General features: G+C 36.5%; 1 protein-coding gene across 1 annotated transcript in view; it reads left to right on the forward strand.

The window, feature by feature from the left end:
• The window catches only part of LOC112689748 (nephrin-like), a 414,842-nt gene extending 402,157 nt beyond the window's left edge, over positions 1-12,685 (forward strand). The window contains exons 13-15 of the mRNA XM_025563581.1: positions 1,818-1,912; positions 4,402-4,863; positions 12,475-12,685. Coding sequence (XP_025419366.1) covers positions 1,818-1,912; positions 4,402-4,863; positions 12,475-12,600 — 683 coding nt within the window. The 3' untranslated portion in view covers positions 12,601-12,685. The remainder of the gene's footprint in view (positions 1-1,817; positions 1,913-4,401; positions 4,864-12,474) is intronic.
• The last annotated feature ends 4,475 nt before the right edge of the window (positions 12,686-17,160 follow it).

The following is a 17,160-nucleotide window of genomic DNA, read 5'->3' on the forward strand; positions in this document are numbered from 1 at the left end:
ACATAATGTTCTATAAGCTTGTGCGAACTTTGCAAAGACTTAACGCGGCCTAGGCTCTTCCGGGCGAACTGCGTAATGAAATTTCGTCGGGAAATAATAACAGTGATAATAATAGAGTCACCCTACGACGGCGATGTCGCGCCAGTGTGTCCCTCGGTATTAATATTGGATTTCCACGAATTTACGTTGATCGAACATACCGTACCCTACAATAAATGCCCCGAACGTTCGCGTCGCGAGTACATTGACGAGTGTATTCAGTGCTGCGAATCGTTGACACCGAGAAATATGTTCTGATTCTCACAACACGTTTCGATCCGGTTGATTTCGATCGCATCACGGCGTTCGAATCGCCAGTGCCTATTACCGTATACACGTCGCAACTACGATATTATCACGGATAAAAAGAACAGGCGTATAATGTTAGGTACAGAGTAGTCCCGACTTTATAAATATTTCAAGGGTTAACCGCTTAGGTTCGTCCGGACGAGTTACATCGTAACTATTATTATAATTAAAATAAAAAACATACTTAAATATCAGTACACGATAAATTCTTTCATAAATATAATTAAATTAATTTCTTACGGTAACAAGGCAAAGTAACGATTCTTTGCGGTCTTTCCGGATGTACTGCTCGAATTATTTACAAAGTAGGAACGTCCATAAATCGTTGAGTGTCTTCATATTTTTTTCCGTGGATGTCATGCAACCGCATTAAGAAGGTGAATAAGACGGTGGTAGGGGGAGGAAGGTTGTGACCCATGATAGAAAAACGCCATAGGACAAATGAAGTAACGAAATCATTCACTTATGCGCCCTTTCTCGAACGGAACACCGAAGGTTAGATAGGTGTACTTGTTGTTGACGAGCGTTTGTGAATTTCCGAGCGTATGAATTCACGTTTTCTAATTCACTAATTATTGTTGTTTCTTGTTTCCGTAATAACCGTCTAAAGTTGTCATCGTTTACTTTGACGAGAAAGTAATGTTAGCTGCACGTCTACTGCAGTTTTTCCGGCGATCGAAATATAAAGTCTGATTCGGTTTTAATTACAAACAACTACTCTGACGCGTTCCTCGCGAAATAAAAATAAAATTTCGTGTACCGTGTTCAGTTTCATTAGCTTTCAGGCGCTATGTTAACGAACAATGGTTTTATACCAATTTCTGTTCTTCCGTCCTATCTGAAGTGAATATCCTTTCCTTTTCGTCTCCGTTGTTATTTTTATTAACATGAATATAAGGTTTGAAAATATTTTATTTTTTTTTTCGTTCTCGTCGTATTATTCTTTTTTTAAATAGTATACAATATTTATAAGACTCGAAAACTTTCCAAACAGTACTTCCTGTTCGTTCTTCGCGCAGTCCTGCGCATGCACTAGTTTTATCCGTCACACTATTCTATTGAACGAAATTAAACTACGCTTACTTCGTTCGGCTCAAAATGGCCATCACGTAATTTTTCTCCGGATAACGTAAACGCCCGTGTATAAGTACTGTATTTCGACTGTTGCAAATATTTTATCCGGAAACGAACATGAATGTGGTTCGTGAACGCGTATGGCCTTTCTCGCGGCATCTATATTTCTCTTAAATGAAAGAGCTCGTACGAACAAACGTGCATCAACATCAAAGCGAATAATTAATATGGAATCGGTGATGGTGATAGAGAAAAAATTAATTTCTACGGCAAATGTCACGTTTATTATTAAAGGCAATTCGAACACGATTGTTACGGATTTTTACGGATCTTACGCTTTCGTCGAGTAGTACCTATAGGATGTTTGTTGACTTATTGTTTTAATTGTGCCGCAGATTATCTAGATGAAGACGAAAAAGCATTCGAACGGTTGAACAGTGGCAGATTGTATTCATCGCGAATCGTCGACGCAGAAGCATGCAAACAACAAGTAAGTTCTAATAGTTAAACATTAGTATTATTACACACACACACACATACACCCTAATATAAAAACTCAAACAAATGAATTATTAAAAAAAAAAAAAAAAATAGTATAGAGCTAAAACAAAAAACAAAAAAATTAAAAATGAAAAATTTTGAATTCGATTTCATTGAATACTTTAACCGATTAACATTTTCTATGTAAATTTACATGTACATTTGGTTGACATCCTTCGTTAAGTAATATTATTTGGATATGACAAAATAAACTTTGTATTCCCTTATGAGCTACAAACTTTTTTGAAAAAAAAAAAACACTATATTATTTTGTTACTGGTCGGTTTATTTTTTAATATAAGCCAACATATGTTTAAAATTACAAAAAAAATTTAATAAATATTAAGGTCAAAACCAGAACAAAATACGCTTTTTACATTTTTTCAACAACTTTACTAACAAAACATTCATTAACTCAACAAAATATTTCGAAATTATGAAAATGCGTCTCAATTATGTTACCAGAAAGCAATATTCTCTTGATCATCATGATATACATTAATTATTTATCAAGACTTGCCAATTTATGTAATGTATTTCAAAAACATGTATTTCTTTGATTATTCATTAACAAAAGTTTCCCAAACGAATAATAAATAAAGAAAATTTCCATCATTTCTCAAGTTCAGTAACGCAATATCTTGCTATAAATGATTTTTTATTAAATAAAACCTCTTTCTCCGGTCTTTATTTTTCAATAAAAACATATTTTCTAGTTCGAATTGTAAGAATAATAAAATACATACGTCTGACTAAGTTATTAAATATATTTTGCGTATACCTAGTCTAAAATAAAATGTGGAATCTTCAAAATTAAAATTTACTTCTTATGACATATAAACAAGTACCGTCCTCTCTTCTCAAAACTCATTATAATGAACTCTGAAATTCAAATTAACGCCATAAATACAAGTTTATTCTGACTAATTATTAGGTGAAAGTGAACTACATATGTAGAGTTATATATATTATGTAGGGCATCATTTACGTACTCGCCGCAGGGACGTCGAGAAGAATTCGTGCGTGGACATAAATTAAAGGCGAAGATATGAATAAATGAATAAACGTTTACGTGTAATAATATATTTTACAATTTCGACCATCGCTAAATGATGAGATAAGCCTCGCTAGACTCCCCGGTAATCCCTCTAAAACGTCAGCTTCGAAATCCCTATTATTCGCACGCGCGTCGTGATGATTTACCGTTAGTCGAACGAAAGGAGAAATGTTGCGCGCACGTATTGTCGATTCGAGCAGCAAGTAATAATTTTTTTAAATAAAAAAGAGGAAAGAAAGAAAAAAAGAATATGGTGGAGGGAGAAATTCGGGATGAATAGTTTCTACACGTAATGTAATGGGATTGCACCAATGTTGATGATATTACATCGTAGACGGTATTATTAATCAAAATCGCGATAACTCATATAATATATTTCCGACGAGGATAAAAGGCTCTAAAGCTATAGGGTTAGAGTCCGAGTTTCATGCGTGTTCGGTTAGGAACCGATTGAAACGAATCGATTGTTTTGCTCTACACAATATAACATATCGCCCTAATAGTATTATATCGTAACAGACGACCGATCTTATGAGTACGAACAGAATCGAATATAACCGCATTACCGAGATAATATTATACACTTACGATACGTATGTGATGTATTTGATGTGTACACTTAACCACACGTTCAATGATTGCGTTTAAAAGTTATCAAACGTTTTATTTTCGTACAAATCACTTATGTCAGTGGGGTGATTTCAGCTTTTCGGTAAGTGCGAAATGAGGTTAGAAATCAAACTCCAGATGTTTTCAACCCGTTGTTTCTTTCGGTTGTATACGACGCGTATACATGATAAATTATCAAACATCGGACGACTATAATATCGTCGATGGTTTGGACGATAATTTGTTCAATCTCCGTGGACAGAAACATTGGTCTAAAATTCGGGGGGGGGGGGGGGGGTTAGACGCATCATGAATTTCGGTTGGGAAAATCGAACGACGAGTAGAATAATTAAATGTCAAAAACTTCATTTCTGAAGAAAAAAGCTACGAGAACGTTTTCAATGAAGACGTAATATTTTCTATTTTATTCCGTTGACGGGTACAAAGGAAACGAACTTTTCAATAATCCCAACCTGTATTCCCCGTGTGTAGGTACTTTGTGCCTTTTAATCCACACGATTTCCAGCCCTACATTTTTCATCCGGTTTCCAGACCCCCCGATGCAACGCGTAAGATCTTCAATAAACTTTTCGATTTTCGCCGTATTCCCACGCAATTTCTTCTATCTTTTTTGTCTTTTTTTTTGTTTTCGCGCAGCGCTTTACATTTTTTTCTGATCTTGGCGACATCCGCACTGGAAATCCACCGCAAACCTTTTGTCGCTTATTTCGCCCGTCACCGCTGACCGTCTCTGTTTCTTTTTCGCGTTTCAGGCCCGTGGACTGATGCCGCCACCCAACCCGATGACGCCGCAACAGCAGCTGTACGCGTCGGACGTGATCGGGTCCCCTTCGGCCGGGATCGCATACCCGACCCTGATGTGCCCGACACCGCCTCCTCCGCCTTCCCAGCTGCTGCTTCACCAGCACTACCAACAGCAGCAGCAGACGCAACACCAGCAGCCCATGTCTATAATGCACCACCGGCACAACGGTGGCGGCCCACAGCAGGTGCAATACGTGCAAATCGACCATCAGCCGCAGTTCTCGCACCCGCACCACCACCACGTCCACTATCAGCCACCACCGTCGCAGGTCCGAACCATGACCCTGGGCCGGTACCACAACCACAAGCTCCACCATCAGCCGCAGGACCGATCGGCCGAGATACCACTTTTACTGGCTCAACCGGGGCTGCAACAACTCCACCATCAGATGCACCAACGCGAGAGCACGGTATAAACACTCACATAAAGTGTAATAGCGTTATGTTAATATGAAATTCATACAAAGAGAGAGAGAGAGAGATAAATACGGACGGTTTTATTCGTTTAGTTTTCATTTTTATTTTTCAAATTTTTTTTTTATTATTATTTTCCCGTCATTTCGTTTTAGTAGCCTGTTTTCAGGAGCGAAACATTAATATTTTTTTTTTTTTTTTTTTTAATAAATTTCTTCTCGATATCTCTTCGAAGATTTTAAGCGATCCGTTCGATTACCAAAAACGTTTACATTTTTATTTTACTTACAATTTCACCCCCCCCCCCTCCGAAAACGAACTAGATTATTAATTTTCAACATGGATCGCTCCACGTGTCGTACGTAATACTGCAATGATTTTATGCCTCACACAGTTTGTATTCTCCTGTCGCATCCGAATCGGTTCCTAAGTCTAAACATCGACGTCTGAACCGGTTGCTTTAGTGATATGTGAACCCAACTTAGATATACCCTTTGAAGCAGACCGGGAATGAATTCGCACATTACGAGGAACCAATTCAAATGCACTATGTGTTTTTCATACCCAAAAAATTAATTAATTCGTTGCGCGAACGTACACATGTACTATGTACCCCACGTGTGTGCCGTCATTATATTAATAATATCAATTAACTATCGAACAATGAACCACGATTTATTTTCTGTAAAATGTAACCGTTTACCCCCTAGTCTGTAATGTAATTATTATTATTATTATGATTTATATTTATTTTATTTTATTTTATTGACTAAAATCAAAAACGCTTACCATTACATATAACTTATATAAATATATATATAGATAGATAGATTTATATATTATACATATACTTTTAGCGTCTTGCTGATCGCTTTTATATTTTATTTATTTGTTTTGTTTTTGTAAGCTGCATGCATGTACTTATAATTTATTTATTTTACTATTAACACTTTTATATATATATTTATATCAATGTGTACGTTCACAATTGATCCTATAGTAGAGTTCCTATTATACATCAATTATGGTATATAGTGCACATTTGCATATTTTCAATTGTAATAATTTAAAGTACACGATTGCAAAAGATTGTATAAAAAAAAAATACATATAAATCTAATATTCGTATATTAACCGTCATCTACAATATTATTTTATTATTAATTTTCGTGTCAAAACATTTTATGATCAACTAATAAACCGTAATTACGTACTCATTTGTACCAAACAGTTTATTTATTATTTTATCATTTTCGTCAATATTATTATTTTTTTATTGTTTTTCCCCGACTTGTGTTTTAAACTATTGCACGTGTTTGAAATAGATCTCCACATTGCATGATTTTATTTCACCGCCCTATTTATCGCCTACATAGATATACAATCAACTGCTGTGTGTTGTGCATCACTCTTAAATTATTATCACCTCAAACGTTTGGACATAATTTACAACACTGCGATGAAATACAATGTTTAACAGGAATCAAACGTAATTAAACAGATCGGTAAATACAATATGGCTCCATCTGTGTGTGGCACGAAAAACTTTATGAAATACAGAGTGTTCGTTTTCGTCGTAAAATTATGTTTTAGGTTTCTACCTTAAACTGAAATATGACGATTAGAATTAATAAAAAAAATAAGCGTACGCTATAAAATGAGAAGACGAATAATTGTTTTTTTTTTTTGTATTTCTAACATCTATTGCTACCCCAAATTCGCGCAACGTAACCAGATTTATTTCCTCGACGGGTTCCGTACACAATGGTTATGCATTTGGTTTCATTGCGTAACTAACCAATAATAACATGACCGCTAAAAATTTCATCAGCTCACCTGTAGCGAATGTTTAAACTTTTCCTTCTTATCTTGGTTTGGAAATATGAACGTAACAAAACAAACACGTACATAAAAAGAGATTTTCATTTTAGAAAACCTATTTCATTCAACGTCTATCATTCAACCGTAAGAAATATAAATTACCCGACTGAATTTTAAATGGTCCATTTAAAATGAGAATCAGAATTTATGATTCGACTATTACTAAGTTGTACTGAGGATTATTTAAAAAAAAAAAAAAAAACTACCGGAATCCGTTTTAGAACTGTGGTTCATATTGGACAAATGTTTAATGCGCACAAAAACGGACGTACAAATTAAACGTTTAAATCGATTTTTTTATAATTCCCAAAACAATTTGACGTATACGGCAGTAATCATAAACGGGTAATGTCACTTTTTTCGTACGTATACAATTTCCACGATACGTTTTTGCGTGCATACAATTTTCAATGGAATAATTTAGTTTTGAAAAAATAAAAAAGATAATACGTATTTTTTTTTTTTTTTTTGTTAGGCTTATAAAATACAAAAGAGTTTAGTCACGTGTTCGCAACATTTCTATACGTCGACGGGGTACCGAACTGCTCTAAATCCCAGGAGCGTAAGCTCTTCCGCATTATCGAACCCGACTGTGGCAGCGGCAGCGCGTTCAGAGTATCGCACCCAGTACTGGATTACTCATTAGGTGGAGTAGGCACTCGCCTTAGGGCCTCACTCATTTATGGGGCCCTGTGAAAACAGAAATCTATATTTTTTTTTTATTCGATAATACCTGTATTTTATTTACGAATTTACGGGACAAAAAAGTCATTATGAAATATAATATATATATTAAGTTGTAGATATTACGTGCAGTAATAATAATAAAACTGTTTTGATGAAAATAGAAACAATAAAATAATTAATTCATTTTTCCCACAAATAAAAAAATGTAATAAACACGATTTTATTTATTAATAATAGTTGGTTAATATTAAATCTGTTTATTTTAATTACTGGATAGTGATGTTGAAGATGTATGTAAAAAATAATTTTGTAGGGCTCAAAATTGTAATTACCTAGGGGCCTTGTTTAATCCAAATGTTTAATCCAGCACTGGTCGCGCAACCATCGAAAGAACACTGTCTCACGCACGACCAGACCCAAAGGAAGAAATAACTGTCCATTTCTAGCCCTGACGCGCTGAACCGGATTACGATCGCAACATAGGCGGGGGGGCTATTGCTTTCGGCGAGACCCTTTCACCAAAATTATTCGTATTTATGAACGATTTTAGTACGAACTCGATCGATCGATAAAACAGTGCTTTATATTTGTCGGCCAACGATTGCAAAACGCATTGCGACGGCTTTCGACTCGCGGTCAGGGACTGCTACAGCTCACCCTTGATCCGGCCCTATTAACACGTGCTCGCGACTCACGACTCGGTCGCGGTGCGGAACAGTAATGATCGTCGATTTGCCAACGCGACGACGGTTTTTGTACGGGGCGAGAAAATACCGTGTCCGGCAACCGTCGTACACGTGATGAACGTTTAGTTGCCTATCGCGCGATCGTCGCGGACCTGTACAATCGTTTAAATTTCTTTCGTCGAAACATCCGTGAGAACCGGCCCCGGAGTTTTCTGTCGGGGAACGCGTGTACTCGCGTTTAGGTAAAGAAACGATTAGACGGACCTCGACGGGGGAGGAGGCGTATGAAAAAAAATTAACAACCCCTGACTAGTCATCGCGTGATGTGGTCGGGTTCGAAGTCACGGTTTGGAAACGGCCGGACGTTTGGACCGTTGCGCGATCAGTTCGCGATTCCGGACGAACGTGCACGCACCCGTCTTAACGATTATTTACCGTTCGTGTGACGTTTGAGGCAATGTTTCTAAAACTTATCCACCGCCTAAAATACGGAGACGGATTGAAATCATAATTAAATTGTAATTCGCTACCGTAAGGTGTTGAATCCAGTCCAGTTCGACCATTAAACCGTTTCACGTACGATCTTGCGAGGGGCACGACGACGTAGAACAACTCCACAGCAACGTATAGATGTTCGTCTAACTCGACATTGCCAGGGGCTCACTACGCGTTCCGTGTTCGCGCTCAGGTACTTCTAACAGAAATCAAGTAAAATAATAATAAAACTATCAATAATCGCGACACCGTCGTTGGGGAGAATTTAAAGTTTACGTCTCAGTTTTAATTACGTTACACGCGACGGGCTGCTTATTTTTCTTTCTTTCCCAGCTTATTAACTTCGATTCAATTAACTCTCAGTCAATTCGTTTTTTATTGCCGTCGATTCAGGACATACCGTTTGCATGGGTAAATATTTTTATTTTCTTTCTCTTTACGCGCTCCGATTTTTTCTCTTTTATTTTTTTTTTCTCTTTTATCGAATACATTAATTTACTATCAACTTTTTTAACCGAGGTGAGATGCAATATTTTTCGTCAAACCAAAACAAACATACACCGTCTTGGTCGTTTAGTATGCTGTTTACCGACCAGTACATTATTATGTTAATATTTCCGACAAAAAATTATACGTAAAACTCGGGTTTTGCACTCTTATCCCGAACTTTCCTGTATAAACATTTTTAAAAAGTCATTTTTCCGTACCGAGCGGACCATGCGGTGAAAACTCGTCGACGGTAAAAAAAAATAAAAAAATAAATAAATATTATATTCGGACGAACATGGCGAAAACAAGCCCGCGCACGCTATAAAGCGAATATGATAAAACGTGGTGCGTTCGCAAAACCGTGATTGATCGAGAAATAATTATTTTAACAACCATTACTCCACGTTTTCGAAATCTGCGTCGGCTAAGTTCACGGTTCGGCGGATTAAAACCCCGTCAAAATGTGCATAAGAACTCTTCGGCGTGCGGGGGCAGCAACTGAACGCACTTCACCTGGAAAACGTGGTTAAAATCCGTCGGTAACGTTGAACATTAGCGATTTTCATTCCCGTCGAATGCGATTAAGTTTTCGAATGCGCACTGGAAACGCGATCGCGTCGGGTTATTCGTTTATTAATATGCTTATTTTTTTCATTATCGTTACGCAATCGCAAGCTACGCATGGATAACGTGTTGAACACTAGGCAAATAACATGATCAATACAACAAATATATATTTATATGTGTGCGTATGTGTACGTATGTCGAATTGTCAAAAATTAGAAAATATACACGCGCGTGCAAGTTGTCAGCAGAACTGATAAAATATGCAAAAACATGCAAAATTAATTTGAACTCGTCGCCCAATGAAATGAATAATTTATACAACACGTCCGTTGCAAATACCAACTGGAAACAATAAAAAAATAAAATACATGGGTACCTACAACTTCCTAACGCCTAGTTATGTCCAGCGTATCGATTTCGTTCCGACGATGGGGTTTTAGGATGTGTATATGATATAACGCGTTTAAGCGGCGCGAAAAAAACTTCTCGGGATCCGATAGGACATGTGTGTGGCATCCGGGTACGGTGCACAACGGAAAAACGTGTCCGTACCAGCCTAAAGACATTATTATCAATCGTATAAATCATCCGTATACAACCCCTGTAAAATAGTTCAGTTATTGTTCGTTACGATTTTAATTAATTGAAAATATACAAATATAAAATAAAACGATTAGATTGATTTTCGTTTCGGTTTTCTCGAACTTATAGCACGGAAACCCAAGGATACGAACACGCGTGTTACGTTGCAAACCATCAAAATTGGTTAACAACGACGTACCGTCATCGAAATATTATTAGTAAAATATAGCTTCTGCGAGGATTTATAGTAATTATTTCATGTTTTTTTTTTTTTTAATGTGAAAACATTTTTCACATACATACAGTATTTTTACAAAATATTTTAAATTTTAATATTTTTTACAAAATACATTCAGTATTTTCCGTTTGCGCAGTGAACATTTTTCGAGCGACGACAGTCATATCTGAAGTCCTAGTGGACCGATTTGCATAGTTTTTTTTTTATTTAAACGTGAATGATTTGTGTGCAGAGCCATCGAAGGAAAAAATTACAAAAATGTAATTAAATAATTATAAGAAGTGTCAAATTGAACGTGTACACGATACCGGTTCGGTATCACGACTGCGGCGCGACGGCACTAAACACACTGATAGAAGTTTAGGCTGCTACGTATTACCCACTAGTTGCATAACTCGACTGGACAAAGGTAGACCGGTGGCGAAGAATGCGTTCTCTCTTCGGACAAAATATAATTCTTAAACATTTTCAATCCTATCCTACAAATATTACGAAAGCACGGGTTTTGTATTAAGAACATTCACTTCAAATTCTACAATAATAAATCTATAATTCTAACATCATATTTTCACATCTTCCGAGGGTCGCCCGTGACACTTTTTTTACATACGTGATTAACACAATGACAACTCACGAGTCCAAGACTTTTTTATAAACAAATCACAATGAAACGGTCAGATTATTTCTCCGGAAATGTTGACGGATCGACTATACTTAATTTCAACGAAGTTTAACTTGCGGCGCAATATCGTTACGCGTTTTACTTTCGAACAAGTGCTCATCTCCGTGTCTCATTCCCATCCGATAACGATTGTTTCTGATTGTTAAAACAAAACCATCAAATATCATTTATAAACCGTTGGACCGTCAACGTTTTCAGTATTTCTAACGAACACGAATTTCGCAAAACAGATTGTTTTTTAAACATTTCGCCAAAACAATTATACTCGTCATTTAAATGTACGGTAAATGTTATCTTTAACAGCGCGCGTTATTGGAAATACTTAACTTGATTATCTCTGTATTTTCGTCGAAGACATCGCAACAACTAAACCCTCGCGAGGCGCTCTTAACAATATTAACATATTTGAGACCAGATGGGTTTCATTTCTTCGTCGGTCCCTTTGGCACTGTGCACGCTTGCATGCAGGGGCACGCAGTGCGATTGTAATAACAGTCGATTAATTAGTATAATTATGTTAGCCGTTCGCCCAGAAACGTACGACTCGGTTGTGCATGCTCGTATTTTGTTACATATTAATATTTCCAACGACATTCGAAGTGCTCCAAATATAACGGCTGTTAATTGTTTCGTGGAGTTTTATGCGGTTTTCGTTGCATAACAATTAACGAATAATAATTGTAATTACAATGAACGATAACAATATGAGCGGTTAAAATTAATATCAGTAGAACGAGAACGATGAAAAGTCGACAAATCGACGGTAAACATAAGATTTTACCAGTCGAAAACGGTAATGGTTTGCGACCGAATAATTAAAATATATATTATATCGATCCTTTTAGTGCCCAATCGCACCGGTCAAATATAGAAACGATCGTCTGATATAGCGGTTTTCAACATTACACGTGTGATGTATTAAAAAAGCTTTTCGCTTCGTCGAACCGAACGCGATCGAACGAAAAGTTCGCTTCGCTTTGGTCGGTGACGGTTCGCGGTTTTGGTTTCGATGTTTCTGACCCGTCCGCAACGGGTCCTAAGTTCTATTATTACCGTACGACGTGTGCACATATCAGTAGGCGCAGCGAGACTTCGCGTTCAAGGTACGCGAGAAAACCGAATATTTACACGCATAAAATAGTGAACTTGCAAAAAAAGTAGCAACCCCCAAAAAAATTAGAATATACATTTTTTTGTTCGCACGGGAGTTTGGGGCATGCATTTGCGTACCCTGGCTACGCCTATGCGTACAAGATACTAACTGCGCACTGACATTTCTCGTGTTTTTGCATGTGCGCAGACCGACTTGACAGCAGAGAGAGGCGGCAGCGCCGGAGCCGTGTTCGCCAGCCCGCAGCCCGCGGCACCGTCGCAACAGCAGCAGCAGCAGCAGCAGCAGCAGATCATCGCGGCCACGCGGTTTTGACAGACGGACTTCGAATCGACCCCCGAGGACGATCTGGTCATGCTGTAGGTGCGACGGCTACAGCGACCGACAGCCTTCGAGGCAACACACCGAAACCACTTTTTTTTCTTTTTTTTTTTTGTATTATAAACGATAGTATCGCGGGTTTCCGCGACAAGAGCGTGTGAAACGTTTTTTTTTATTTTTTTTTAATTTTTTTCCTTCTATTATTTCTCGATTTTTATGATTCATTTATCTCGTCGTCGTCGTCGTCGTTTTCCTCGGTCTCGTAACAATCATCCCATCTCCTTTCACGCCGCCAACCGTATCCCGTTACCGTTCCTCACTGTTCCTTCCGGTGACGCCATCAACGGAGTATTTCGACGGATTTCGGCTGTTAGGCGCAGTCGTGGCGAACTCGAGTTGGGTCTCAGATTTTGAAAACAACGTGAATCAGGTCCGAACGTATATTACGGAATACATGAGTCGGGTCCCAATGTATTTCATCGAGTACATGAATCGTCTATTAACGTTACGACACCACGTGGAAGTTGGTTAGAATGTTTCACAACAATTTTGGTTTTTTGTTTCGTTAAGGTATCGGTCTGATGTAAAAATTATTATTGAATTAGCTTGATTTTAACTTTAAATATTGTGGTTTTTTCTTTTTATCGTAAATATTTGTATTACAATAAGCTAATAATAAGTTTGAGCTAGGGAATAATTTTAAAAAAACACGTATTTTACAAAATTTAACCGGCTCAATTCTCTATTGGTAAAACAAAGCATCTTTTCTGTTAAAAATGTTACTTTTTCTGCTCCGGCTGTGAGGCTAAGCTCTGAAGTGATAACTAAATTTCACTCTGAATAACTAGTAAAATTTCTATTAATATTAGCATTTAATTTTATATGAAAACTTTAAATAGTATATAAGATAAAGATATTACCATGGACCCAATTCGATTATTATTAAATAACACCGCGGACCAAAGTCGTGCTTATTTTAATTGATTAAATATCTTGGGACCCAACACGTGTTTTGCCCCCGTACATCGTTTTTATCGCTTAACTCGCTTACTATCTGCACCGGGAACCGTCGTGACGGTTTCGTACTTTTCGGAAAATCGGCCGGAAAAAAGCACCGACCGGTAACGCCGCAAGAGCGCAAAAACCACCTCTTCTAGAAAACATAACGTTTCGTTTTAAATGGCGGTTCAAAATCAAATCTCAATCCTCACGTTATTCGCTACACATAAGTGTCGATTTTAAACTACTGTTCGATCGAATGACGATGAGGTGGATTCGACTTTCGGTGACCGTCGACGTAACCGTTTGCCGTCACGACTGACCGGTGACCGCGACGATGAAAACTAATTATAAACACAATTTCCCTAGTTCTCTATATCGAAAACGACATCGAAACCGTCTCGGACGCGGTCGATTCGAACTTTTCTGGAGCGTGAAACGTTTCGACGCGGCTAGGAACACACCCCGCCCGCCTGAACGATGACCGCGGACCTGGCAACATCGGCTCGAGAGAAAGCTCTTGCGCCCCCATACGGGGTACGTTCGCTAAAAATATTACGCAAAAGTCTTGCGTAGTACTATTAGATCGCAGGAACCGTGCACGGATGGGCGTACTTGGAGGTAAATCGACGGGATCAGAGAAAATTATAATTACGATCGATGGTACATAAACCGCGATCGCGAAACAATGTCTTATCAAGATTTCGTAGAAACACAGTACCGATAAATCCGTTTAGGGCGTGGTCCGTTCGTCTATAGAGTTTTGATTTTAACGGTAAAAGCCAATATACTAAGCAATGCAGTACACTAGGGCTCGGATTTCAATGCGTGTACATTTTTTTCTTTTTTTTGAAGCGATGCTTTCCGAGCTACAAATAGTTTCAACTACACTATATTGTTATTAAAAAAATTTTTTGAGGCACATATTTAACGGATTTTTTTTTTGATTTTTTAAGATATTTTCGACTAACTTCTCATATCATGCCTAAAAACATTACCAGAATTAACGTTAAAAGAATCTATAAATGTTGCAAATACAATTAAAAATATCAATCATCAAATCAAATTGGAAAAAAACATGAATTTAAATAAAAATAAAATCTTTAAAAAAATTAAAAAAAATTAATCAAATATTAAAAGGATGACAATATACATAGATCTAGAAAATGTTATTCCAGAACCTTGACGCCTAAAAATATGAAATTTTTCGAATTTGCTCCTATAATCTCTGTTGGTGTTGAGATGTAATTTTCAGTATATCAAAATTTGTGGAAAAACAACCGTCAATAATTTTAAAATACTACATATGCTTCCATATTACATAAGCATTACAAAGTGTAAAATAAATGTAATTTTTCACCAATTTTTTTATATTTTAAATCGTAAATACACAAATTTTTATGTTAAACAAATATTTGTTTTCTCTAAATTTCAATATTTATTAATTTTATTACTTCACAATTTTCGTTCTTTAAAAAAAAAAAAAAAAATTATATTTCATTTCATTATTTTAGGGCATTTAAATCCGAGCCCTAATAATTGCTACCTGTACTTTAACCATCTATACTGCAAATTTAGTGGTCGTACGTTTTGTACGAGAAATAATAATAGATTTTTTTTGATAAATTTTTCTAAATCAAGATAACTCAAGAGCTTCATTTGTGTTAAAGCCAAAATATTACTATATTACTTATTATTACTTCAATGGTAAACCATTTGCCGATAGAAACTTTATTAAAAACGCAACAATTTATTTGAAATCAATATTTTTATAGGAAACATAATTGATTAAGTTCTCTCAAATCCATTTACATCATACACCCGAGTATCATATGCTCAGTATGACTGCACCAACTTACTGCTGAGTAGGTTTTAACTGTTAACGGATTCAAATATTCTCACAAAATTACTTCTCAAAATATAAACAAACTCGTTGTAGGTGTACTTTTAATTTTTCTTATTTTGACAAACACCAAATTATAGAAAAGGCAGCGTAACAAAAATTAATTTACGCTTATTAATAGTTGATGACAATGTATCGAAAATAAACCGATAACAAAGTTTTTCAGAGTATCGAGTCGCAAACTAAAAAAAAAAAATATATATAAATAGATAACGTTTTTTATTAAATAAAACTCGTCACGTCCTAAATCGTTTGGTTTCGCACGGGCAGTATGGAAATTTTTCACCGACTTACACTCGTCATTAATCGATCGTACATCACCGAACGAACAAGCTGACATTATCTTACTCAATACAACCGTATCGTTGAATAACGAAAACAATAAGTGTTCTTAAGATTTTTCTAAATGTTTCAAAATCGTTTACAACTTACTGGAGGATATTGGATTTATGTCGATTTACCTTTAAAATGCCAATCGGTAAATAACGTAAGAGACGTTTCCCCAAAACACGCACCACGTGTATTATTTGATACGTTTTTCTCTACTCAGACAATCCATGTTAAAAACTCTTAAAACCCGAGTAAAATCACTTTTTTTGTATGTTTTGTTTACTTTTTTTTATTTTATTTATTTTTATTGAACGCGATGTATTGTAAAAATGTTATTGTTCCTCGTAATTCGATGCTCAACATTCACTCAATTAACAGAAGCAAACATAATAATATTGTTTTACGTACCGTTTAAAATTGAATATTTATTTTATTGATTGAAATTTGAGGTTGTAAATATGTATATTTCAAACAGCTTGTGGTCAAAATGTTTTCTTATAGACACGAAACATCGTTGTAAGACCACAGGATAAAATAAACAATGTTTACAGTGTTAATATTAAACCGTAATAATAATATATTTATATATGTTTTGTCTACAATATTATTATATTGAAACATTTTAACGATATTATTACAAGTATTACCTTTTATAAATATATATATAAATGTATATTATGTTCGATTTGTGTTACCTTTGAAATAGTTTTAGTTAAGCTTAGAAAAAAATAAAAATAAGTTTAGTATGTTGTCGCATAAATGCTTTTGTCGAATGCATATGCATATATATATATATATATATGTTTATTATACGAAATATTTGACGGGCATAAGATTTATAATGTAATGTTTCATCTCCCTTATTGCAATGTTAACACCCGTGTACTTATTGAACTACTTATAGTTAGATGATTACGGTACTATATAAAACAAAACTTTTCTACGGATCGGTGCCACGCGCGCGTTAAAATCGCCGACGACATTGCGGCGCACATGGACCTCACAAGAAAATGTGCAATCTCCACCACCACCAGCAACCCTCTAACTTCGCACCCTTTGCATACCGGTTTCCGCCTGTACGGGCAAACGACGGTTCGATCCCTCGCCGTACCGTCGTACTGCTGTACGCGTCCGCAACTTTCGACCCTTCATCCCGCGGACACGTACGCAACGCTTCAGGAACTCGTTCGTCGTCCAGACACGTCTGGGATGGCACCCGAGCGACTTTGTCCTCTCTCTCTCTCTCGCGTGACGTGTGAAACCACGCTAGGTACCCTACGCGTTCGTTCGTGTTGTAAATATGATAATACGTTTGTAAGATG

This window comes from Sipha flava, unplaced genomic scaffold (genome assembly GCF_003268045.1).
Source record: "Sipha flava isolate LNK unplaced genomic scaffold, YSA_version1 46_pilon_pilon, whole genome shotgun sequence".
NCBI lineage: Eukaryota > Metazoa > Arthropoda > Insecta > Hemiptera > Aphididae > Sipha > Sipha flava.